The 27,759-nt window shown below is 38.2% G+C and overlaps 1 protein-coding gene across 8 annotated transcripts in view; it reads left to right on the plus strand.

The window, feature by feature from the left end:
• Positions 1–27,759, plus strand: part of MYO6 (myosin VI) — a 106,385-nt gene that overhangs the window by 20,747 nt on the left and 57,879 nt on the right. For 6 of the 8 annotated variants that reach the window (XM_083829928.1, XM_083829924.1, XM_083829926.1 and 3 more), the window contains exons 2-9: positions 8,693–8,831; positions 14,986–15,055; positions 19,079–19,152; positions 21,141–21,270; positions 22,281–22,386; positions 24,366–24,421; positions 26,522–26,619; positions 27,427–27,591. In XM_083829928.1, coding sequence (XP_083686054.1) covers positions 8,715–8,831; positions 14,986–15,055; positions 19,079–19,152; positions 21,141–21,270; positions 22,281–22,386; positions 24,366–24,421; positions 26,522–26,619; positions 27,427–27,591 — 816 coding nt within the window. In that variant the 5' untranslated portion in view covers positions 8,693–8,714. Of the gene's footprint in view, positions 1–2,892; positions 2,991–8,692; positions 8,832–14,985; positions 15,056–19,078; positions 19,153–21,140; positions 21,271–22,280; positions 22,387–24,365; positions 24,422–26,521; positions 26,620–27,426; positions 27,592–27,759 lie in introns of those variants that run through there. The other 2 variants (XM_083829922.1, XM_083829925.1) reach the window with 1 other exon arrangement.

Here is a 27,759-nt window from a genome sequence, read left to right on the forward strand (position 1 = left end):
AGTCCTGTTATTTACATACATGTGCATACGTATTTATCAAACCAATAAAACTCCCTGCAGGTTGCCTTCTTGCTCATCTCTGTAGGGACTTATTTGCCGTTCTGCACTGCGGAGAGAGGGCAACACAGCTAAAGTTCAAAACGCGACGAGACGAATGGGTCGAGGGAAGCAAGGGAAGCAGTCCCAGCTGCGTCTTGCTGCAGTGTGTGACCGCTCACCCCACGGGCTGTGTTATTAATGGGGTTAAGGTTACAATTGGGCACTTGACTTTGTTGACATCGAAGGGTTGCCTGGACTTCAAGGATTGAGGGTGACTCATCTGACAGGATAAAACGTGTGATATTGTCACTAGTTGGGTGCAGGTTTTCTTCTTCAAATGTATTTTTGTAAGAAAGTAATTAAATCGGGGAGAGTTTTTTTATTATTATTATTTATTTTTTATTTTTTGTATGAACTGGCGAATTACCAAGAATTCAAAAGCACTTAAAAGTATTTTATCAAGGGGATGAAACTCTGGGGTCCCAGTTACCTACCGTAACGTGCAGCTTCTGCAGTTCAGGCTGTGGTAGCTAATGACCGGACGTTTACATACCTAACTAGTGCTTCTGGTAGTTGCACAGCAGCATTTCGTTGAAGCATTTGGTAATCAAAGGAAGGATTTTCTTACCTCAGTGTGATTTCGTAAGCATAATCGGATTTTCTTTTTCCTGCGCTGGAGCCGAGGTCTGGTTTGGCAGACTTGAGATCGGTAACTTTTGTTTCATCTCCTATGCAGAGCTCAAGGGGAGGTTGAAGTGCTCTCAGAGGAGCATAAACAAATCACTTCTCGTAGGAGGTCACCTGAAGACGAGCAACAGCTTGGCTGCATGGGGTGCGGGGTGGGGGGCGGGGAGCTCCCACTGACCATCGGAGAGCACGCGATGAAGCAGGTGGATGGGTGGGGAAGGTTGGGAAGTGGCAGAGCCAGGAGAGAATTTAAGCCTCGACAGCTGATGGAGACGGCCGCCATCTTCAGAAAACATCTGCCCTTTCCTGTGCTCGCACTTGGGAGCGCTGTTGGAGGAGGGTGTGAACAAACACCCTGCTCCGGTGTTGTCTGGAGCGGTCGAAGTCCCATGCCCTTGGCTGCCGGTTGGGGAATGGTCCCACCGGTGGGTGTCCCGCCTGTGGGGATGGCGAGCTCCGTGGGTCCCACTTGTGATAACCCCATGCACCGCTCCGGCTTGATCCACCGGCAAGTGCGCCTCTGCCTGCCCTCGTGCTCCATACACTTTGTCTTTGGGTGGCTTGTGCTGCCATTCATCTTGCTTTGAGCTCTTCATCCACTTGTTGAGCTCTGTCTTGGACTTCTCTGTGTCCCCCCACTGCCCTCTCCATGCTCTTCCTCCCTATTTAACCCGCATTGACCCTCGTGGCTGGGCCGATTGGCCCCTTTCAGGCTCCCTTGGCCGCCGTGGCTCGCTTCTGGTGCTCTGGCTGTTCACTTCTGCTTCTGAAGTGGTGTCCAGACCATAACCGAGGAGCTTTTCCTTTAATTTAAACTTCAGCTTTATTTTTGACTGCCTTTGTTGTTTTGCTGGAATTTGACGTTGTGTTGGGGGTTTTGCTGCTTCTCCTCTTCCGGCGTGTTGCTGTTACTTGCTGCCGGTTGACAACGCTGGTGCAGATCCACTCCGGGTACTTCTTTGTTGGTCCGTCAGGCAGTTCCACGCGGGTTATTTTAATTAACAATAAGTGGGACAGAAACCTGTCTATATGTTGTTAGTAAAAACTGAAATAGGAGCAATGTACTTGACAGAAGGGTTGCTTTAGAAAGCTGGCAGAAGCGCAAGAATCACAAAGGAAATCCACAAACATTATCTTAACACGAATCAAATTTAACTTCTCCATATCACAGTCAAAATACCACAAAGTCAGAGTCTGACAAGCTCAGAGTCGCACAGAATTCACTCTGGGTCTTGCAGATTGGTCCCACAGAGATCTCTGGCGCTGATGTTGGCTGGCGAGGAGCGTGTTTCCAAAAAGCCGAAGCCCTCACGGGGCAGCGCCTGCAGTGAAGCCGTCCCCCCAGGGCCGTCCTGCCTGCCCGACAGGAGGTCTCTCCTGTGGGTGGGCTCTGTAAAAGCAAGGGGTGGCTGTTAGATTGGGAATTCTTGATGCTAGAGTGACCCTTAGATTTTTCTGGGCTCACCAAACAAAACTTCAGAAATTTATTTATCTGTTTTTTCCCCTTCCCTTGGAAGTGGAAAAGGACCTCCCTTGGTCCTTTCTCATGGAAGTACACTGTCAAGTGCAAACGTTGTCTGGATTACCCCAGGGTTTAGTGTGAGCCAGGATCGGTATGCCAGGTACCATAACGTTTGTTGTGACTTCCAGTGGCAGATTTCCTTGTGTTGTACAGGATTTGGTTTTGTTTGTTTTGCAGTACTGAGGCTCTTGGCACTTAGTACTGCAGCTGAACGACGCTCAGCCTTTCGGAAATCTGTTAAAGTATGGATTACGTTAGGTATGCTCACTGTGATACAGGCTCTTTCAGTGGTCTCATCCTATTGTAATGGATTACATTTTTGTTCTGTGGAAGGTGCACACATACAAAAATGGGAATTGATTAAATGGGACACATTTGAAAAAGCTTTGAGCATATTTGTTTGAAAATGGGTTTCTTGTGTGCAGCACAATGCAAGTAATGGCCTGTTTTCAGAGGTGATAAGTACGAAACAACTTCTGTTCCCGTGAAGGAAATTTTTTACCATTATTTAAATAAGCAAATCTGCTTCCTAAGACCTTGTCTTGATGCAGCAGCACTTTCAGTGTTTGCGGACGACGTGGGTGTGTGTTTTTTCAAGGCGCTGGTTCGTACTCAGACCCTCTTGTGCTTCTCAGAGCTGCGTTCCTCGAGGTGGGCAGGAAGGGAAGAGGCACGGCCAGGGAGCAAAGCGAGGAGCGCAGCTGGGCCGACCTGACCAGAGCAGGCATTAAGACACGGGAAGGTGAGATGGCTTAGGGTCGGCTGCACAGGTCTTGCACCAGGCCTGTCTAACACACTGCCTCTTCTGCTCCGTAACATTTGTTCTTCCAGGATATATTTCTGGGATCACTTGCTATTGTACCTTCCGATTTCAGAACTTCTTTATGAACATTTCTCATAAGAAAGTGGAAAGAGAGCATGAATGTTCAAGGGTAAACTCTCTGAGAAATGATACAAAGCATTGTGTGCTTTCTTTACTGAGATCCAGGGCTTTTTGTGCATGTGTGTGTGTAATTGTGAACTGTCACGTTTACTGTGGAGAAAGTAAAAGTAGATTTCTCTTCTGCTTTAGGAATGAGGGATTGGCTTGTCTTTTCAAACAAATGTTTTGAGTTGTGAAGATAACAGCAGAGTAGGTATTATGTGAATGCTAAATACAACGTGAGTACAAATATAAAAGAGTGATTGTTATGGAAGAACTACAAAAATCAGTTTCTAATTGAAACTGAACCAATATTCAAAACCTGGTGATACGTAAATATACAAGAAAAGGAGCATGCTTTTAGAACAATTTCTTTAGCTGCTTTTTTTTCAGAATGTCTCTGTAAGTCAGAGCATGTAGCTTTGCAAGTTTTTATCCAGTAATTCTGAGGTGTGTGAACTATTGTTCTTTGTTTTATTTGCATACATCTATGAAACCTATTAGCAGTTAACCCACCACCATTAACAGCTTCAAGGCAAATTTTTTTTTAGAAGATGGCTTCATATCATGCTGTATTCTTGTCCGTTTTCTTCTTTTCTGGATTGGCAGAAATCTTTGCTTGATACAGTTACCTTGCTGCATAAGTAGGAATAAAAGAAAAATGTAGTTTGGAATAGCTAAGCTAAGTGGTTTAGTGCAGAAAAATTTTACAGTAAGTTTAAAAAGTAAATAAGAAATAAAGAGCGAATAGGTTTAATACTCAGCTAAACAATACTGTTATGATTGTATTGCATGTAGCTAAAAGAAAATCTCTGTACTATATCTATTGTTCCTTTGAGTTATGCTGTTGGCAGTAGAGTGCTGAATCCTGCATAAGTTTTGATTTGTTGAAGTTTCACTTAAACAATGAGCTGGTGTCCAAAAAAGAGCTTGACTGGCAGCATTTTTCCTCCCTTTGTTCTGTCCTTGGTGGTCCTTTCTTTGTTGGTCCATACGGCAAATCCTGGGTAGGACCTTTCTCGTGAGCCTTGTGTAACTTGCAGAATTCTGAGCAACTCTGAAACACACAATATACAAAATATAAAATATCGTAGTAATTTTGCTTTTACAGTGATAATTTGCTACCAGTTTATTTTCTTTATTAGCCAACCTGACGATATACTACTGTCTGTTGTTTAATGAAGTTTTATTTTTCACCTGCCTTAATTAGTTAATTCAGCAATTAGTAGAGTGCCCTGGTATGATAAACTGTTCATAGGATAGTAAACAGGATCACATCATGCAAATGCCTACTTCTGGTGATAAGTTTGGTAAATACATTACTGCACTTTGCCTTTCTGGAGTTCATTCACCTGATGATAGCCTCTGATTTCCTTTTGAGTACTCTACAAAACCAAAATGTAGTTGTGTTGCCTTCTTTTAAAATCAATAATACTTAAGTAAAATAGTGGGATGATAACATACCAACTTTCAACTGAAGAATCCTTAGTCATACTCAATGTATTATGTAGGTTTTATTTATTAATTTTGAGAAATAATATTAAATATTCTCTAAAGGAGGGAATAATAGTGTGGAAGAAGTTAGGGAAGACTGAGGGTGTTGGTTTTTGTAGTCTGGTGAGGGCAGGATAATTTTGCCTTGCAAGTTTTTTGAACTGCTGGCTACTAATGTTGAACAAGTTGAATATGATTACTAATAATTAAGGCTTTTTCCTATGGCTTGCAGCTGTCTTGTCTTTGGAGTTTAGTCCTCTTTTCTGCAGTTACAAGTAATCGGATGAAAAGCAAGGCTTTTTTTTTTCCATTTTTTTAAATTGTGTGTGTGTGTATAAAATGTAGCCCCTTTTGTATAACAGAGCAGGTGAAGGCACTTGCTTGTGGGAAGCTGCAAGCACCTGTCAGAGGACTGGAAAAAATGAGTCTGCATTTCCAAAGTGTTCAGCATGATTTCTGGAAGGCTGGGGTTATCAGAAGTGATGTTACTGCTTGGCCACTTGTGGAAATACAAAATCTGACGTTTGAAGGAATGGCTCTTGGGGTTACCAGCTTCAGACCAGGCTGACTCCTGGCTGTCGGTGAAACCTCTGTGAGTTTTCTGCTTCATGTTGGAAGAAGCCTTAGTTGTTAAGTCCAAAACAAGCTAGCAATTTATAATCACCTGCCTTAATCTTCAATGTGTGTTCAATACATATGTATAAATTCAGATGTGGAAGATTGCTAATCTTGGCCTCCTTTGTTTGGAAGCATATTTCAGGTGAGTTTGAGACTTGTCGTATTTGGTGGTGCTGCTCTCAGATGTGTTGCCTGGATATGAATAGTTTTCCTTTCTGGTATTCAGGAACAGTGTCCTCTGTCAACAGCGTAGTGAAATTTGTTGAATGTAAGTTGGATTTAGATAGAAGCACATGGAAAAAGACACTAATAACGAATGGTCTGTAGTGAGCAAATGTGTATACTTTATGGGCAAAATAGGATTTGTCATTCATTTCCATTCAAATCTGTAGTTTTCCCAGTTTGTATTCTGTCATACATATGTTTCAATCACTAAGACATTCTTTCCTGTTTCAATAAAGTGCTGTTACCTTTTTCTAAAGGACTTGTCCCAGGGAGTTAAACTCGTACTGCTTTGTTTATGCTCATCTCAAACTGCTGAGCTGCAAACTGGCTATGCAAGAGCTGGTTCAGGAACAGACTTCATGCAGCAGTCTCAAGGGCAGGGGCATCTGCATCAGATGGGAAGGCAGATAGTAGATCAGGTATGGCCTGATAGGTTTCAGCTTCCAATTATAATGTGCTGCCAGAAGCCTGTCAGAGCCCTAACTAATAGAGACATAGAGTGGTGCTGAAAAGGGAATGTTACAGCCACTGGTTTTGGGCTGCTTTGCAGGCAGAAGATTGTATTTCTTAAAAGTAATTATGTCATGAATAACTACTACATTTTCATTTAGATGCATTCAGCCATTGGGTTCTGACATGCTCGCAAAGCCTCAAGTATTTTTCTTAAATTTTGCTGGCTGTGGTGGAATTCACTTGTTGCCCTGTCTTTCAAGAGGACTTTTTAGCTCACGACATTACCCTATCATTACTTGTTAATAAAGCATGAAGTAGGCTTAAGAACATGCAAGAATGCAAAAGCCCATGCCAGCGAACAAAGGAGAAGCCTCCAGATACCAGCTGGAGGGATTGGATTCACATCGCAGCAGAAATGTTGGCAGCGATGTCCGGGTTTTTTCCTTGTGCAGCACGGTTGTGTCCAGAGAGCTGGCCATGCTGCCTTGTTTTTAGTGGCTGTGCGGCATATTTCTCAAGTTCCAATTTGAAGTAGCATTTTAAAAGAAAATGATAGGCTTGTGAAGAAATGAAGGCCTGGCTGTATTCAGAAATAAACTCTGACGTTTAGCAGCTACACCCATCGTGGCACTGGTACTCAGAGGCCAGGCCCCACTGGAAAAAGGTAACCCCAGAGCTGTGGTGTATCTGGGGCCTGATTTACAGTATCTGAAAGTGAAGAATAGCCAAGAGCCAGCTGGCAGTGACTGCAGATGTTATTTTACAGGATGTGTCCTGTGCTGCTAGCAGCACGTGCTAAGGATGATTGGGGCTTGCAGCGGTTGTGGGAGGCAATAGAAGCGAATGGGATGCTTGAGGGGTAGCACAGCAACTTTCTGTGGGCAGCTAAAAGAAGTTAATGTGCTCCAAAAAAGTAAAATGCAAAGTTTCCTGTATTAAATAATTGCTTTTTAACTAGCATGAATTGCATGAATAGAATACACTAGAAACATATGTTTAAATCTTTACCTTCATACATCCTGAACTGCATGTGGGGAGGGAAAGTTAACTGAGTAATTGAGTACATTTGAACAGATCAGTGCTGAATGAAGAACTCGGTAACAATTTTTTTCAAAGTCTCTTCATTTAAAGAAAGTTTGACTTTGCACTCCGAGGTCTTTGCTCTAGAATTACTTTCAATCCTCTGCCATTTAAGACTGAAGTTAATAGCAGATCGCTGTGTGCTTTGACAACTTAACTGGTGTTGAGACCAGCAGCATTCCCCAGGCGATCGCAGCAAGGCTTTGCTTTCTCTTCAGACCTTTCTGAATTCCTTGGAGGCAGCAAAAAGCAGGTCATGGGAAGCATGTTCTGACAAATCCTCTGTGAGACGAGAGTGTCCTTTTCTGCTTGCAGCTGTACTTCCTGGTGGGACGATGTTTTCCTTTCCTTGCTACTGTTTGTGACAAAGGGATCTGCAACCTCTTCACTGGTTGTGAGAAATTGTGCAGCTCCTTTCTCCTTCAGATGCAAGGAATAGGAAAATGGGGAATGTTTCCCATCTAAGGGTTTTGCTGCTGGTGTTTTCATTCCTGCTTGGCAGGCTCATTTGACTTGTGCTGGGAGGGGCAAGTTACACCTTAGTGATGTGAGGAACCTTTTTACAAATTTAGGGATCACTAAAACATGTCACAGGTACGTGAATCAGTTGTGGAGGGGAATGAGAAATGGCCAAAAGTGAGCCTTTCAAGCTGCTTGGACTCCCTATTCTCATTAGGGTAAGGACTCTAAAGCAGGTTTCAAAAAAAAGGACGAATTCAGCATATTTAAAATGGCACTGTTGGCCATTCACAATGTGCCAGTCCTGGCAGCTTTCCTGGTTGGTTCAATGAGCTTTGCACACAATCAAATACTCTTTTTAATTGGGAACTTACTTAGCTGCATAGCTTGAGGAGCCTAAGGTTTGAATGACTTGGCCTTCGCATCTGTTTCACTTGTGTGGCATAGATTCCATTTAATCTAAAACTAATTTCATGTCATATTTTAACAGAAAAAAAGGTCAAGAGGCAGGGTTTTAATGTTGCTTTATTGGAGGCCAGTGTCTCAAAAGCTAATAATGTGATAAATCAATATATTTATCTATTGGGAATATGTAGTAAGTGTTATTTAAAAGCCACGTGCCCAGCCATGTGAAAAGTGAGTGTGCATTCACTTGTCTCAAATAACAGGAGACTACATTGCTGCTCACCTGCCTGGACATATGCCCATTACAGAAATTTCGGTGTTTGCACACTGAATCAGGTACAGGCATTTGTTAGTCCCATGAGTATGTATGTGTCCATATGGGTGCATGTAAGCACTAAGACTGCTTGTACACAGACTTAGCTTTGAGTCTGTCTTGTACTTCTGTTTTGATCATGAGATTGCCCAATTTCCCCAACTTGTAAACCAAAAGGGGGACCTAAGAGCTGTAGAGAGTAGTCTGTGGACCACCCAGAAATTATCTGTCCTTGAATCTTCTTCATACCGCGGTCCAAGGGAGGAGTCCTCTGTAAGTGAAGTGTCACAGGATGGAAGAAGGCTGGAAGAATTTGTCCTGACAGGCTGGCTCCTGTCTGTGCTCTGGCTACTTCCACCCTGAATAACAGAAGTAAACATAATAAGCTAAAGTCTGTGTAGTAAATCCTGATAGCTTACTACATTTATATACAAAATGTTTTTCTTAAATTTTATATATATATCTTTTGTTACAGGAAATACTGGATAGATCCCACAATGGAGGACGGGAAGCCCGTTTGGGCTCCACACCCAACTGATGGGTTTCAGATGGGCATGATTGCGGACATTGGTACTGACAACTTAACTATTGAGCCTCTGAATCAGAAAGGCAAGGTAAGTGTCTGACAAGTGAGAAAAACCTTACAAAAATATTTTACCTGTAGGCCAAATTTTTGCAGATATCCACGATTACATGCAGGCTGAATGAGTGGGGGAAAAAAATTCTGCTCTGTTGTTTGGCTAAGGAACTTTGTTTAGCTTTAACTTGCCTTGCAAATGAAATATCCCGCTGATAAGAAGCACATGCTTTCTGTCAGTTATCTGCATGTGGGTACGTGCTCATGAAAGAGAAGACAACTGAATCTCCATAGCCATTTGTTTCAATACTGTATACTTTATTTTTCTAAATTTGAAACTGTTGAGGGTCTGCTGTTGAGATTAGCTTCTCTCTTCTGCCTTAGATGCACAGAGACTCCTATAGTAGTGTCCTAGGCTCTATCTTAGATTAGACACATTTCTGTTAGACTACTGATTGAGTGGTGAATCCTCTTACTTCAAGTACTTTGAAACAAGAATGTCAAACAAAGGTCCCATGGAATTGCTACAGCAAATTAAAGGCAAAATAAAGGCAGCTTTTAAAGTGAAGTCATAATTAGTGTGTTCAAACTGCTTCGTTTATCATGACATCTTTTGGATTTAGCACATCTTAATTAAATGTCAGTTTTTACAGGAAGTGCCTTGTAACTATTAATTATCCTAATTCAGATGGTCAGCGTCCTGGGTTTTACTTGCTGGAATAAGATTATACACCATTTTAAAAGTTGTAATTTGGTCTTTGTGAATATGTGATATGCTGGTTCTAACAATTTTGTACTTTTGTAACTTCAGATATGGAAAGGCAAATTTATTTTAGTAAAACTTTTTTTTCTTCATGTCGACAATAATAGAGAATGCTTTGTCACAGATCAAAAGGTTATGCAGCAGTTCTTCCTTTGGGAGGAATGTTTATAGACTTTTTTTTTTTTTAAGTCTTGTAGAGGAAGTTGATTTTTCTTTCGTTAGAAATAAAAAGATCTGATATTTGCGTCTGTGAGATAAGGTCTTTGGGTTTAGTAATAGTATGCATTCTTCAGTCTGTGAAAGAACAAAATTATTCAGACAAAAATATATTAAAAATTCTAAACCCATGTTTAAGTGATCTTCTACTGACTTAACTGATGTTGACCCCCAGTGCTATTTCTGTTTATATCCCCAAATGGTTCTGATGTGATAGAAGCAAAAGTTCATATATTAGAAACAGAAACAGATGATAAGGAGATTCTTGAATCACTATTTATTTCTAATATATGTGCCTTCCTCTAACCTCCTTTTTTTTTAATAAAACCCCAAAAAATTACCCTAAAATACTGATATTTTTGGTTGGTGTTTGAGTGAACAATCTGTGTCATCTAGAAAGTTTGTTACTCTGTTTATGGCTGTCTTGAATTAAGCAAATCAGTTAAGGGCTTACAGCTCATTTCTGTAAGGGACTGAACACTTCACAGTTAGGTGTTTAAATCCACCAGAGATTATGGTCCTCTATTTCTAACTATCAAACTTCCTTATATTAATAGAGTGGAGTAAAACATTTTGCTGATTACCTTCTCAGTCTTTTCAAGGTGTCATTGATTTCCTTTTGTAGTGAAATGTTTCTCATTGCTTCTTGACTTTTTGTGCATTTAGACCATTAATTTGAAGCGCTCAGCATTTATACCCATTATTATCAACTTTGTTTACTCCAAATGACAGTTCAAAAGTGCTCTTCAGTAAGAAGGAGTGATCTAGCAGCTCCAGAGTTGCCCACGATAATTACAGGGAGGAGATGAGTAATTCGATCTTGTAAACATACCCGGGCAGTGTAACTTATTATTATTTTTTAATCTGGGTCATTAGCATGTCATATGTACTCCCTGTAGAGGCTGGTACCTTACCGGAGATCACAGACTGAAAAGGAAATGTGTGTATGTGCATTTCTTGATTGTTGCCTTTTATACCACTTAATGGTTAATTAAAATAAGTTGTTAATAACTGCAGTAAATGCTGCAAGGCAGCAGTTTCACGCTGTCTCAAAGTCTTCCCTCCCTTCCCTGCCCGTAGCTAGCTGTGGCGTGGCAGCGCAGCACCCTCTCAGCTGTGCTGGCAAGCTGATGTGGCGCAGCAAACTAGGTCAGAGAATGGATCCACCTTAACAGTGAAGACATGGAAAATTTTAAGGATGGCAGCAAGCAGCAGCAAGAGGAAGGAAGACCTAGGGCAAGCGTGGTCAAAGATTTCTTCGTGTTGTGAAACCAAGTTACTCAGTCCAGACTGGGCGAAGGTAGTTGGCCAGCATACCGATTTACTTACAAAGCAGCAATAGCATTTTTGGGTACCACAGCCCATCCAGAGTTAACAAGAGCATTTACATGTCTGTGCCAAAGCTGGATGTCTGAAGAGAGGTGGGGATCTGAGTCACCGAGACTGCGTTGTATAGGAAGGAGTAATGCAAGCGCTGAGAGGTTGTTATCAGAACAGGGGATGTGTTATGTGACAGAGTTGCTCCCAAAAGCATGGGCTTGCAAGGCTGAAATGCCACAACTATGAAGAAAACGGGGAAACTGGAGAGTGGTTTGCTAATGAGCCTTGTCCCTCTTAGGGACGGAGCACTGCCCTGAGGATGAGCTCTGCATCTGAGCAGAGAAAGGGGGCTCAGCCCAGCAGCTACGTCCTGCCAGCAGTCCCACGATGGTGTGCCAGGAAGAAGGTGGATAGAAAGACAGCCAGTTGTTAGACTCAGCTGGTGTTGCATTCACACGTCTTTTACTCAGAATGTACTTTTTGGAACTTATCAGAAATCCCAACCTCAAGAAAATAGCTTTTATGTTGTATTGCTTGATGCTACAACAGGGAGAAGGCAGATCCCAGTGAAATTGTCAAATGGGGAATTTATTCTTTTCCTGGAGGTAGCAAATCTGAATTTAGTGACTAGGGAGAGATACACCGTGAGATGCCTTTCTGGGACCCTTGTGGTACAGAGGCACAGGGGGCGGCTAATGAGTTTCTCTAGTGATCAGTTCCTAGCAGTACTGGGGAGGCAAGTATTGCTGCAGACACCAGTCCATACCCCTGCTGCAGTCACCTGAGAAGCACTTTATGGCTCTGAGAAAGGCTCTGAGGGGTCCCGGAAAGCTGTTCCGGTATGTTCTGAATAACCAGCACGGCATTTCCCCAGGTTAAGTATAAATAAATAAATGTATTCTGAAAGTAAGGATCAGAATGTCCAAAGTTCAGTGTTCCCAAGCAAAGGCAGTATTTTAGCAGTGAGTGCTGCTTGCTTGAGCAAAAGAGACAGGTTCTTGTCCATCATAAGAACAGTTTGTGTTGCTTTAGGCTGTTCTGTAGAATGCAGCTGAGAGTAGGGATGTCTCTGTGTCTGTATCTAGAAGATACAAAGGAAGGCACGGTTACACATATTTTATTACATGGTAGAAAGAAGATCCTGCTTGAACGGAAAGGTATCTTTTTTCACTCATCTTGTTTCTGGGAGAATAGTTAAGATTGCCATTGGATTTCAAGGGCTGCTTCATTACAAAAAGGAAAAAAGAAAAAAACCACCAACCCACAAACCCTCTGTTTTGCCTCCTGAGACCACTTTCATAAGTGGTTCATAAGATCAGTATCCTGTCCATTTTTTAGAATGAGATTGTCCTAAGCTATGTCTTAATGTAAATGTCTTTGACCAAATATGCCTGAAGTGTTTTCTTCTTACAGTCAATGTGTTTCAAAATATGGGGCGAGTAAATAATCGCTTTGGATAATTTTTAAATGGCGGATATGAAATAGCTTGCCCATTTTTCTGCTTAATATATTAAATTTTAGTAGTATTTGGCAATATTCAAAGCCCTACACATCTAGGTAATGTATTATCTATATGATAAGTAATCACCTTAAACATAAAGCAGTAGAGTAACTGGGACAGGAGTAAAATTCTTGGTTGATATAGTTTAAACGAGGCTTCATGTTCACGTCTGATCTAAAAAAGTCCATCAGAAAAACAGTTGCTAAGTTGTTTTTACATTGCCTATTTGTTTTATGACTCATGAAATAGTTAGATGTGATACTGTACTAAATTACAGAAGGTAGGAAGGACTAGAAGAAGGACATCTGATTTGTCACAAGCTGACTGTCCCTGCAGCATATCTAACATTGCAATTCCTAGCAATCATTTCACAATTCCCATTGTGTGAAAAAATGAAGGAAGACGTAACCAGTATCAGTTTTCCTTAATTTTTCACTGAGCTTTACCTTTGATCAGAAGGCTGAGTGGTGAGGACAGTGAAAAGGCTCTTCCTTCCTCTTCTGAGGTATAGCTGGGTTTAGATCCATGAAATGTTGGTGTCAAAACTTTGTGAAGAGTGTTACAGAACAGCTGTACATCATGTTCACTCTTTCGGAAAAAAATAAGTAAATATGTATTTGTTAGTGGTTAAACGAGTTACACGTCAGCAAGCAAGAAAAACTGAAGTCAGATTTTTGTGAAGTAAGTCAAGCTTTTTTTTTTAAGCTTTTCCACTTCTGCATGCAGAATGAACTGAGTACATGGGGAAATTGTTGTTGAAATATGACTTTATGCAATGCAAACCACCTTTATTGTTGACAAACTTGGGGAGAAAATTATGGTGAGATGTTCCAACTGCAATGTTTTGAGAGGGAGGGAAAGAGGGGGCTCTCTACCCTGCTAAACTTGCAGGTAGGTAACGTTCAGATCCCCTGCGGCTCCAGCATGAAGGATATTGTGGAGGAGGTTGGTCTGACAGATGTTCAGTAGTTCCAAAGTCACCATGCAGATGCTTTTCCCTTACAAAAGCTTTTTATGCACTTTTTTTTTTTTCTGAATTGAATCTTGATAAGGAGATGGCAAAGTATAATTTATGACTATAATTAGCATATAGTATGGTAACTTTGTAGGGAAGGGATATTACAGACTTAAAGTTTTCCAACCAGCAACAATTATTTTGGCTCAGGGATGTTTTTAATCCTTGCCACTTTAAAGGGAGTTGGAATTTGTGGCTGTTCACAGTGGTCTAAGTTGCAAAATCACATTTATTGCGTCTTTTGTACGGAAGCAAAGATGAAAAAAGTTACTGTATTTCTTCTAAACATCTAGGTGAGATGCTTCTCATGGTACTGTCTTGCTGGGTACGATGTTAATTAAGCAAGAAAACTTGCTTATTTATTAGGGTCATTCTTTTAGATGTAGTTGGTTGTCTTTTAAACTAGTAGAGAAAGAATTAAGTAGGCTTCTTGTCTTCATTTCCATGGGGAAAAGGCCTGTAGCAGCATGGCAGCTCTGTCACGTTTAATTGGTACAACAAGGTTTTTGTTCATTCCTAGGTAGCTCAGACAAGCTATTACTACTGTAAATAAGAAGTATAATTAAAAGCCTAGTTCTTACAATATTCAGTAGCTTTGTGCAGATGCTGTAATACAGTTCTGCAAGCTTTTTTTTTTTTAAAAAAAAAGTTATAGGATATTTCTTCATCTTTACAATATAAATTACGATTTCTAGAGAACAGAGGATAAACAAAGTTGGGTTTGTTATTAATTTTTCCAGTTGGATATGAGCAGTTGCTAAATGGCTGTTTTGTGTTACTGGAGTACAAGGGTTGAAGGAAAGTCTTGTTTTACTTTAGTACTGGTTTGTTGAAGGCAAAAAAAAAAAAAAAAAACACCCAAAGCTACAGAATTTGGAGATATAGAGAATATTATATATTGAATATTTATGTTTTAAGTGAGAATGTTTTAAAACAAGATATGATGATGACAATACAGTCCTTTCACTGAACTAATAATTTGTTTTTTGTTATCTTTGCTTCTTTGCAAAGCTGAGGAAATTGTGTGTCCTTCATAGTTCTGTTCCCTTTGCAGTATTCTTGTTTTTCTAATCTTCATTTTTGGTGTTGTCTGTTGTTACATGCCAATGGCTATGTGCAATTTTCAAAATACATCAAATATTTTTACAATAAGAATATATATTATAGTAATTGGTTTTTGTAATGTAGTGCAAATGCTGCTGTTCCTATCTGCACCTGGTAGCTCAGTAACATTTCCAGTGCCGAGATATAAAGCTAGAAACTTCATTTTTCACTATGCATGATGATGGTGCATTTAGTTGCAACCTGACATAAGACATCTTTGAACTCTCTATTTTTATGGAATGACAACAATTTTAGTATTTTTCATCTAACAGACTTTCCAGGCTGCTATCAATCAAGTGTTTCCTGCTGAAGAGGACAGCAAAAAGGATGTGGAAGATAATTGTGAGTTATGAATTTTAAAATAAATTATGCATTTGAAAAAAATTGTATGGGAAAGAATATTGTTTCTTTACAAGCTCCCTGTTTTTTTTTCTTATAGTCCTTTTGTTTTCTTTGCTTGAGTTTGTGTATGAAATTTACTAGTCCTTGAAACTTATTAAAGTAAGCCTGTTTTAAATATCATTTATTGTGTTTTTTAATTTTCAGCTGAACACTTTAGAGGAATTCATGATTACATGAGTTATTCCCACATACAGCTGTTACTTGACTAATTCATATATATATATATAAGGTGCTACTTACCTGCATTTTGATCAACTGAATTGAGCATTTTGACGCTAACTGAATCTCTCAGCAAAAGAATGAGCTGCCTTATCAGCAGCTCTATTGTACTGTGTTTTCCTGCATGCGACCCACTTCTCAGATAGCATTCCTGTGGAAGTATAAGTAGTTGAAAATAAATTTTAAGATAACATTTCTAAAACTGGAAACAGGAATATGGACCCCCTAAGGCCATTGGAAAGGGAAATAGGTTATAGTGAATTAGACAAGAGGGCTGCTGGAGAAGGACCTTTGAAGTGAACTTGTAATAAAGTGAACTTGTAAAAAAATGAAGTGTAATACATGTTGTGTTGTGAGGTTTTATTGTTAAATAATGTTTGTTTATAGTTAGATCTGTGGAACAAATCGAGTATGCAAATCTAGGGTGAGGGGAGAGAGTACCAAGATGAGTGAGAAAGGACCAGATTTTATAGAACTGTTAAAATATTTTGCTGCTGTTGCTGTTTGTGAGCAAATCTATTCACAGAGACTATCCTATCTTGAAGATCTAGTGAAGGAAATTCTTTTAAATATTTCCGATGGGGATTACTGGTTGGCCAAAATGCTAGTAACTTTGTAAATGGTGGGCAAATGTAGCTTCCGTTGTTCTTCCTCTAAAATAAATAGCAGGTAGGACTTTGAAAGTTGTTGATGATTTAAGAACCAAGATTTATATCGTGGAACAGGGGGATGGTATTTGTATCCCATGGCAGGAAATACAGCTGTTAAAACTGCTCTGTAAGGAACAAGCAAAAGCTTGTGGCAAGGCTTGAGGCTTCTGATTGTACTTAAATGGCGCAGTGTTGTCAGAGGTGGAACCAAGCTGGCAGCTTTGTTTCCAGTTGCTGATGTTTGTACCTGTCTTCTCTGCACATGATGATTGTTAGGGAAATGCATTTAATGTGTGCGTCTGTCACAGCAGCGTTACTGAGATGTCCTGGCACCTCAGCGTCCTAGTCAGGGAACTGAAATTTGGAATGAGATACTGGAAGTCATTCGAGATTTTAGCAAAGTGCTATTCAATTAAGTTAAAACAGTCATCCTATGGGAGAGAATGTCTTCTTTGGCTTACTGGCTAAAATATAAAACTTAAAAATATTTTGTCCAGCAATCCCTTCTGTTTCAAATATTATTTTGAGACTTTTCCAATATATTTCCACTTTTTGCTCCACACTTGATGTTCATCTCTAGCATGTGTGAAACCAAGTTCAGTTTCCTTCTCTCACAGAGAGGATTTGTGCTGATCATCACAGATCTTTAAGAATAATTATTATATAAATATAATTCACTTTACAAACTACTGGGTGTTTTCCATCTCTCCTTATAATAGAGCTTTGAGAAATCCTGAAGGTCTAGTTAATAATACACTTACCATTCCAACCTATGCTTAGTGATTAACTCCTTCCTAGGGTGTAATTTGCTAAGTATTGCTTTTTTTTTTTTTTGCCCCTACTCTTGGTCTTCTACATCCCAAATGCACTGGCTGCAAGAAAGACTTTTTGAGAATCTAGCCCTTCCTCAAACATGAATTTAAAGTAAATATTGCAAATGGTACAGAGACAAAGGATTTACCTTTCCTTGTGATTCACACTCCTCTTCCACTCCCTCACACTTAGGTTTGGAGGTCTGTCACCATAAGGGGACAAAAAAAGAAACCAGAACTTCTTGATTTTGAGGTGAAACGAGTTTTAAAAAGAAAAGGGGGGCAGGTTATCAGATAAGAATTGTAAAAAATAAAATAAAATTCTGCAGACTCAGGAGAGCCGGTGTGTGTAAATTTGGCATTGGTTTTTCCTGACTAAGTGCTTGACTTGATGACTTCTGTGAACTTTGTGTGTGGGTATGCAAATAAATACGTGGACTATTAAATGCACATACACTGGTTATATTTATTAATGAGCCATATGAATATGCAGAATTCTCCCTCTGGTTACTTCCTATGGCTCTGGATATGAATGCCACTTTTAAGGGATTTATTCTAAAGAAGATAGATTTTGAAATTGCAGACTTAAGCCTTAGTCTTGTCTTGAGGCAGCAATGTTTCCCCTGGAGCAGGCTCCTGTTCTGCACCGAGTCTGCAGGCACAGTGCCTTTAACAGGGCTGGAAACCTTGTGCTAAGAGAATACTGGGGGCATGTTAAAATTCGGGGTCCTATGTTGACTGGATAATTATCAGGTTTTTATTAGAATGCCTATTTCCTTTAAAATATACTTCACTCCCCCAGAGGTTCTTATGAAGATGCAATCAAGGGAGAGGATTGTTTCTTTTGAATTTTAAGGGTATGAAGACAATTAGTAGCTTCTCAACTCAACAGTGAGAATTCAAATGATACACATTTAGTCACCTAGGGAAGGAAGTGCTGCTATTCAGTGGAGCTACACAAGCCAGAGGGAGGCTGCAAACCACTGCAGAAGCTGCTTTTGCTTCAGGCTGGTCTGGTGCATATGGCATGAGGCAGAGCTACTCCCTGTCCTTCTGCCAAAGGAAGGGTATAGGATGGAAAAAGACAACACACGTGCTCTTGAGATGCTCCCATTATCTTTCGTCAGTACCTTTCGGGTCAGCAGGAGGAGGGTGGAGAGAGAAGTTAAACTCCTTGCTGGGCTTCAGGCTTCCTTGCTGGGTGAGGTCTCTGGGAAGATGTACTTCAGGCAATAAGAGTTGGCACTCTCTCTTGCACATCTGTGGCAATGAGCTAGAACGTTTTTCTCTGCTGGGGCCCCTGAGGAACGGCATTGGTGGTCCCATGCGGCCCAAATTCAGAAATGATACCAGCTTTCTACACTTCACTGGTCATTGTGCACTGACCATTCATATATTGCCCTCATGTGAGGTAGGGGGTACCATTAAGTGCTTATTCCATCTACAACTTAAGTGCCACTAATCCGTAAGGTTTACCAGTATGGCAGTCAGTCAGTTGTAACAAGACAAAATAGTGTCGTGCACTTAAATTTTAGGCAGATAGAGGATTCGGCATATTTGAATATCGAGGCTGTGTAATAAGTAGTGCCTTCACTTCTCTCTAATTAAGGCTGCCAACACCTTCTGGTGTCTTAAACATCTTGTTTCTGAAAACAAGGCCTAGATTTGCCAGCACGTTGAAACTGTGTGTGTGTGCCTGCTCTCTGCCTTGGGTTGCCTTTGCTAACATGTTGGCAAAGTTAGTTTAGCTATTTTACATTAACAGGGTAAGAAAATAGCTTGGTTTTGTTAACATCCTTTCCCCCCCGATAGTTTGTTTGAGGAGGCCTAGTAGCAACAAGATGGTGTTACCCTGTGGATGTTGTAGAGAGGAGCTGGAAGGGAACATCATTGGTTTTACGGATTTTGATAGGCACTGGTTTCCACACTCGTGGGACAGAATGGAGGGAAACACACCGTGTTTGTCTGGAAGGACATTAAAAAGGACCTTAAAACTGACAATTTATACCGAGCACAATGTGTTGAGGCTCCCGTCATCTAATTCTTCGTTCAGCAACTTTCTTTAACTTAGGTTGTACAATAAGGAGTAGGTGTACAATTTTTAAAGCATATATTGAGTCAGCAGTTCTTCTGCCTCAACACAGTGCGAAGGAATGATAGGATTAAACTACAATCAAAGAGAGGGGAAGTAAAATGCTCCTTAATCCTTAGACTTAATTGCTTGGCTGTACATTAAGGTAGTTCTGTGCTCTTAATGGTATATGATTGTTTTTTATTTGCAGGTTCCCTGATGTATTTAAATGAAGCCACTCTCCTTCACAATATCAAAGTTCGGTACAGTAAGGACAGAATTTATGTAAGTATTATCTGTCATGTCAACTAATCTGACAATAAATGTCCTTTCAAAACACACAAAACAACAACAAAAACAATATTATTTTTCCTCTATCACAGAAAATTAGCAGGAATGGTACTATCAGAAAGTTAGGAGGTTTTTAGGTATTTTTTGCTACCTTGCTTGAGACTTGAATCAAATTGATGCTTGCTAATTTTTTTATCAGGCAGAGCAATAGATTTTTCTCTCCTTGACTGCTCAGTTGCAACTACAGCACAGCATTTCTATCACAAAGGTCTGTTCCTGTAGGGAACTTACCTCACCAGTGGAGTAGCTTTTAACAAAGTGGTTCTTTCTTCATTATTTTTGAACGAAGCAAACAGGTGCCGTCTCTGACACCTCCTAGCTCAGATGTCCATCTTAATCTTTTATATTGCTATCAAATTGCCTAATTGTACTTAATGAATTCTGACTAAATTACATTTTGTCCTTGCCATCTGCCCTGACACTGACAGCTGTGAAATAGAAGAAAGATAAGAATTTTCTTTCTTATTTTTTTTATAGAAAGCTGGCTAGTGATAATACAAAATAATTCTACACAATTTCTAAGCGTCAGTGTTTAAATAATCAACTTTCGTGTTAACCTACGGTTCTAAAATGAATTGATTTAGAGTTATACCCTTTTATATTAACATAAAAAAGTATAGTTATTTTCCTTTGTTGCAGTTAACTTTACATAGCTATAAATTCTTTATAGGCTCAAGATCAAGCACCAGCTTTAAAATAAATAAATAAAAATGGTGATTCGAATGCTGTCCTGGAAAAATAATAATAAAACACACATGCACACAAAAACCCCAATGCAATAAAATAAATTCTGAAACTGAACTGATCATGAGGGAGGACAGTATTTAGTTTCACAAACCTTTTCTTCATTTTAAACCACTGCTACTAATACGTTGTCCTGTTGTCCTGAGTGGGTATATTTTCTTTCTTTATTTTATGATTAATATTTTTTAGAGCTGGTTAACAACATTTGTATTCTTACTAAGAGGAAAACTAATACTAGAACTTGCAGCTCACGAGGAACTCTGTGCATGAATTTTCCATCAGAGAAATAAGTGATGAAAATAGAAGCATCTAAGAAAATTAATATATTGTGTGTGTCCAATCTTCTGTCAGCATGTCATGATAGCGTCCAAAATTCAGTCTTGGGATATGCTTAGTAACAACAAAGCAAATAAGTTATTCAGGCTGAGGGTTTATCTGATTTTCTCCAGACCTTTTCTTGCAAATCTGCTTTTTTCTGTGCTGCAGTCATCTGTTCATCCTTGTATGTGATCTGGCCATTAAAACCAAAATATGAAAGGTTTTTCAGAAATGTTAAGTACAACATATCTTCGACCTTCCTTATTGTATGAAACTTTTTAGTTTTCCTTATTGTCAAAAACTAAAAGGCAAACCTGGTTTGAGATTTTTCTCAAATTCCTTCTCTATTACAGAGCATTTGTATTCTGTATTTCTCACTGTGGAAACAGCCATAGCTAATTTCTCGTAGCTGAATGATTTTATTGCCTGGCTCGAGTGTGTTCCCAGTCAGTCCTTCCTGCTGAGTTGCTTCCATTTGATAGTGAAAAATTAATGTCATTGGAGGAGACTGCATTGTGCTAGCCAAGAGTTTAGTTTAGAGGAGGAAGTAGTGATGTTTTATCCGTGATCCAGCAACTCATACAATAGGAAATCATTTAAAAGAAGAGGGAGAAAGGTCAAATTCAGGACATATTCCACAGCTCAGTGGTTAGGAAATTCTCCTGAGAAGTGTTTTTTCACAGAAGTCCTGAGAAGATAATTAGAGGAGCTCTGAAAACATATCCCTTCTTGTACCTATTAGCTAGAGAGAATTTTAATTGTTATACTTCAGCTGTACTCTTCAATAATAATAGAAAATTGCTCTTAACCACTTGGTTGGATACTAGCTAATTGTTTGCTGTTAATTGTTTTCTTCACAGACATACGTAGCCAACATTCTCATTGCAGTGAATCCATATTTTGATATACCCAAGTTTTATTCTTCAGATACTATTAAAAAGTACCAGGGTAGATCACTTGGGACGTTGCCACCACATGTTTTTGCTATTGGTACGTATTGAGTCTGGGTTTTGTCGTTTACAGAACAAGCATTAAGTACTTTGCAGCTATATGCAAACTGCGGCTCTGTAACTGTAATTCGTTTACTTTAAGCTATTAGCAAATAAAAAGTGATTGCTAAAATTGCAAGTTTTCTCATCCTTGAGAGAATCTGGCAACTAATTATGATTGTTCTGTACCTCCAGTGTTTTATGTCTAAGCAGTTTTAATGTAATTTACAATCATAAAATAAAAAAAAAAAATCAGATTTTAGAAGTGAAGAATGACAATTAAAACTGGCAAAATATAATGATTTTAATTGGTCTTACATTATATAACCAAATCACACATCTGCTGTTTCTTTTTAGATGATTATGTTACAGGCAGAAAATGTTTTTAAATATTATTACTGGGATAAACCTTATTTTAAGTCACTTGGAAAGTAATCATGTTTAAGAAAAAATCTGGAAACTATGAATACAGCATTTGATTGGAATACAGCCTTCTGAGAGTGTTAAACTTCGTTTTGTCATCAAACAATTGTTGAAGTCTAAACAGCTGTTTTTTTCAGTACGTGCTGCATAACAAAAAAATAATAATTAAAATACACAAATGTGTTTCTAAGTGTCCTTGGCTCAGATTTTGCTTGTTACAAAATGCAACTGAAAGTTTCCCTTTAAAAGAACTATTAAAGTAAGATTGATTTTCAGCTGTTTTGTGAATGCATTTAACAGAAGAGATTTATTTTTACGTGGTTGTTTTGTTTTATTTTGTCCTAAAAAGTTGATTAGGTTTCTGTTTCCAAGGACTTTAAGCTCTAATGTGTCAGTGTTGGAGGGTGGGCAGCTATAATATAGTTTAAAGAGAAACTTTACAACTGAGTCTATTGTAACTTAAAGATTTGCTTTTTATTCTTGAAAATGTTAAATTTGCCTGTTTGTATTGTGATTAATTTTTATTTTAATATTCAGGAGAGTTGCAAACATAATTTTTGTCATGTTTCATATATTCTTTTATTTAAGCTGATAAAGCATACCGTGATATGAAAGTACTCAAGATGAGTCAGTCCATCATAGTTTCTGGAGAATCAGGAGCTGGCAAGACAGAAAACACTAAATTTGTTTTGAGGTGTGTACTTTTGGACCAAAGTTATTCAGTGAATCTCTTTTGTTGATGTGTTTGTCTGACATACAGAATTAATTCTAAGGTAATTAATCAGTAACGTAGCATTAAGACCCAATTCAGTAAGTTATCTGTATCCTTCTACACACACTTTAATACAAGAAATTCACAGGGTTAAACATAAATGCTGACATGGTAACATATGGCAATGGCTGCATATTCACAGAAACCATAAATCGGTCGTAGTGACATCATATAGTTATTATGGTTTATGATGCAGTCATTTTGGTATTGTGCATCTGGTACTGTGGTTGATAAAATGTAAATTAGGCACTTTAATTGTGCCTTGCAAGACACACTTGTTTTTGCCGTAACTGTGCATGTGTCTGTTTTCCTGTCTTTGTTTCTTCAGTTTGCTTGAGTATTCATGCTTTTTTACTATTGATTTTTGAGACAGCTGCAGGGATTCCATAATATACTTCTACCCTAATTTGCTGAATAAGTACTGAATAATGAGATTTATCTATTTATTGATGTTCAGGTATGACAAATACTAAATCAAACATCATAAACTATGGAGGCCATATTGCTGATATATACTAGCCTTTCTTCCTTACATATTTTTAATAGTTTTGACCGTATTTGTGTCATACTTTAACTGCTTTATATCACTCTGAAGCACTGTAACTGGAGAGCACTGCTGCATTAAATTCACCTACAGTACAGGTGGCCTGATTATCTAGGGAAGCACAGTGCAGGCAGTGTGAATGCTTTCCCTTCCCCCCTTATCCTTGTTTCCCTGTGTAAATCTTGAACTCCCTTTTCTCTTGCATCACATATGTATGTTCAGCAGTCATGTTATCTCCCGCATCCCAGGAAGAATTGTCTTGGTTGGTCGTCCGTCCTTTCTACTGTTCTTCTCTTCCCCTGTGCAACCTTTAGCGGAGAGCTGTAGGAGTTGCGGCAAGGTGATGGTAATGATATTTATAGGGGACATCCCAACTGAAGACAGCTCACAACTTTGATCCTGCCAAGAATAAAAAAAAGACCGCAGGCACTGGGAGAGCATCCCCTGAGGAATGTCCTCAAAGGCTGTTATTCTTCTGCTTCTCAGCAAAGGAAGTTTTGATTACATGGCAGGCAAATAGCACCACTGCTGCTGCTCCCCGCCACCCACCCCCACAGAGTCTGTGTACAAAATGTCATTGAGTTTTAAAAACAGGAAGGCTTTTTCCTTGTGTAATCAGAAGGCAAAAGGTACTACTAATACAGCTCTGTTAATGTTTCTAAACTTTTTTTGGAAGGTTCTATTTCAAGAACTGTTTTTAATGTGTCCCAGATTTAGTTGTACATTTCCACAAGGTATGCCCTGTACTCAGGGGAGGTGATGGTGGTGTTTAAAAACCAAACAAACAAAAAACAAAACCACACAAAAACAAAACAAAAAGCTGCACCTTCAAAGAAACTTCTGAATTTGTTTTCAAATCCCTTCTTCAATTGTTAAATTGAACTATACCTTAAATATGTATTGCAATTTCCTATCTCACAACTATGTGTGGACTTTTTATTAACGTTGATGGTTGTGAATGCAGAAGCCATATGCATGGAACTTTAATTCAGGAAATACATATGAAAATTCATGAGTCTATTGAGATTACTAATAAATACAGATAATACAGGAATAGATACACTGCATTTGTATAAAAGTGTAATTCCCATATGCTCATCTAAAAGAAATTTCCAACTTATCCTGAAGTATTGGAAAAAGAATCTACAGAAAAAAAAGTCTACAAGAATATTTCTGTTATAAAAAAAGAAAGGTCAAATTGTATTTATTTTAGAAGGATGTGGGAACGTGGAACTTATAATCAGTATACCCTCCCTTTAGTAAGTGGTCAGTAAGTATGGTGCCTAGCCCTGTTGAACTGAGGTAACCTGACACATGAAAGATACTTTTATCTTTATTATTTTTATCTTTTTTACAGGTATTTGACAGAGTCCTATGGTACTGGCCAAGACATTGATGATAGAATTGTAGAAGGTATTGTATTTTGTTTAATTTAATTTAAGGTTCCAACTTGTTATTTTATTTTTTTCAAATTTGAAATGTCATACAATATCAGCTGTGATGAAAATACTATCAGACTTCCTAGGACGGAACGTACCTTGATCTTAAAATATATATATATTTTATTTATGATTTGCTTTACTTTTATTTAATAAGGTGTCATACAATACTTGATCTTGACTTTGAGCTGAATTTCACACGTGTACCCAACATTGGATTTTATGTTGTATGAATCTGCAAGGAGAATATAATATTGTCATTCATACCTGTTACTACCAGGAAGATGTAATTCCTCCTTCTCACCAGAATGTTTCTCTCTTTTTCATTGTGTCTATCTTTATAATAGGTTCCCAAACAAGGTCAGAAGAGAGTGTTTTGTTTGTTTTTGGTCAATCGGTTGAGCATCTTTAATGTTGCATGGAATTCCTAATTAACCAGAAAATAAGTTTTTGAGAAAGCATAAATATCTCAAAACCCAAACAACCACTCTAAAAATGCCTGATCTGTCTGTCTATAGCTTCTAGTAGATTTATTTCAGGATTTTATTACTTTTATTTTTTCCTAAACCAAAAATTTTTACTTTTGCTTTAAATATTTCTGTTTACATATTTGAGCCATTGATTATTCAAGAGCAGTACTGCAGGCTTTAATCTCTTGTTGCTGAAGGCTTGCTTAAATCAATTTCTCAGTGAAATCTACTGCGTGCTAAATGAACACAGAAAGTGGCCAAGAGCTGGATAATGCCTGATGCAGTATGCCATAAAATTAATTGGTACTTCCAGGTATTATGATTAAAGTGTTTTTGTTTTGTTTTTAAATTTAAAACGGCATCCTATGCATGAATTTTAAAGTTTTTTAAGCACAATTTTAATGAGCATGCTTACAGCATCTGTATTAATAGAGGAGCCTTTAACCTATCTGAAGGGCCTCTTGCAATTTCTCTTTATTCATAATCAATTCTTCAAAAATATTAACATTACATAAAGTATCTGGGTACCTGAACAGTTATCAAAGGTGTCTTAATAAGACAGTTATAAAGTCATACTTGCATTTTCATAAGCTTTAAATATGAAAAAATGAAAACCTAGACAAAACAAAAAAGTTAATGCTGATGCCCTGCTAAATAATGCATTATCATCCCTAATTTATCCCACCATTGTAGTTATTCCTTCATATAAAATTTTAATTTTTATAGGAGCAAATTTGTAGATGGTCATCAGTGGAGGTTTAAATCTGAGCTTCTGCTCACTGAGTTTCCAATTAATATTTTTTAGTTAAAAGCGTCAAAATACATTGCAGATATTTTCCTTGGTTTATTGTTAGTACAATTCAGAAAATTGTTTTTCTTTGGTCTTCGGAGGTAGTAAAATGCATTCTTTCGGAAGCCTTGTGTTTTATAACTACTAAACATTTTCAAACTGCCTAAGCTATGCATGATTTATATAAATATAAAACATACATTAGATTGCTGCCACTCTTTCTGTATGGGTTTTCCTTTAAGGTGCTTGAGAACTGCAGCCAGTTAAAAAAAAAAAATAACTCATTCACTTAATTGAGCTAATATGAAAGGGCATTTTAAAGTTGTTTTTTGAAATCAACACCCTTTTTCTAATACGTATTTTTATTCCCTAATCAATCTAACATGCAGCATGCATGACATTTAAGTGGCATTTTTGTCTGTGGGATAAGTGGGTAGTTTAGATTTTATGAATAACAACTCATTGGGAAATGTCAAATTGTGTATTGTATCACAGAGTTTATGTATTGGTTATTTACCTGCTTGCTGTAGAAGAACATCACTGAATCATTTCTGGTGATTGTCTCTGAATTTCTTACAGTATTGATTCAAGTAATTTGCAGTCTTATTTATCTAAGCACTTCATTGTAAATTCCACCACAGCATATCCAGTACAATTTGCAAAATTAGTTATTCCTGATAGTTAATACTTTTCCTTCAATTTTCAAACGTTATTCCCAACAAGGTCAGTGGATCATTGATATGTATTTATTCTCTCTTTCATTTTGGTAGTTTATTGATCAAATTTTAACACTTCTTTATTTTTTTTTAAACAGCAAATCCACTATTGGAAGCCTTTGGAAATGCAAAAACTATTCGCAACAACAATAGTAGTCGTTTTGGGAAATTTGTGGAAATTCACTTCAACGAAAAGGTACTGGAATTTTGATACAGATACGAGTGTCGATTTTCACCATGAAATGGAAATGCTAGATTGGAAGAAGGCTAAATAGACTTACCTATCTTGCATCAAATACCTACTGTCCTTGATTTCCACATATGATTATCACCTTGAAAGTAAAGTTAAAGACACAGTACTGTGTCATTACTGGAAAATGGTGGGTCAAGTCAATGGGAAAATTACTTCCATCCATAACTAAAGAATAAAAATTGTTCTCTTCATCACAAGAAGAGGGAAAAGGCACATCTGAAGAATAACTTAATTGCTCTTAAGTATTTATGCATTGCTTTAATGCACAAATAAGCACAAGTTGCATATAATGTATCAACAGATATAAATCGATTTTAATGCTTTAATACTTTATATGAATTACTGATGTTTTTATTTGTTGCTATGAAGTTTTGGGACCTTGCATCTATATCACGTATGTAACAGAAGTCATGGAACACTTTTTTTGTCAGAAAGACTACCCACTGTGTAGCCTTTGACATTTTTCTTTGGGTATATTTTAGCTTCCATAGCTTATATATTTGCATATAGAATTGCTGCTTGTGGGTGTGAAGTAGGCCCTTGTAGGTGCAATGCATGAGCTTGGGGAAAGCTACAGTGAAGGTAACAGTTTCTTTTTTCAGATTTATATATATTAGATATAGATATGTTTTAATCTTTGGAGCAGCATCTGTTGAAAGAGCCAGGTCAGACAATTTTAAATTGAAAAACTCTGAATCTCGAGTAAACTAAAAACATTCAGATAATCAGAAAAATATTTCTTCTTCCTAGAACTCCGTGGTTGGTGGATTTGTATCACATTATCTTCTGGAGAAATCTAGGATCTGTGTGCAAGGCAAAGAAGAGAGGAATTATCATATCTTTTACAGGCTTTGTGCTGGTGCTCCAGAAGACATTAGGGAAAAACTGTATCTAAGTTCTCCTGACAGCTTTAGGGTGAGTATTGGAGTCAGTGTTTGTAAAGCTTTTCATTATTGCCATATCTGCATTTCTCTCGTAGATCTTATTAAAATACCTGTTACCTTTGACAAACTCTTTTCTGTAACAAAATTCAGAAAATAACTTCTTTTGTTAAATCTATTTGATCTAGACATAAGGCTCTCT

The sequence above is a fragment of the Anser anser genome (genome assembly GCF_964211835.1).
Source record: "Anser anser genome assembly, chromosome: 3".
In the NCBI taxonomy this organism is placed as follows: domain Eukaryota; kingdom Metazoa; phylum Chordata; class Aves; order Anseriformes; family Anatidae; genus Anser; species Anser anser.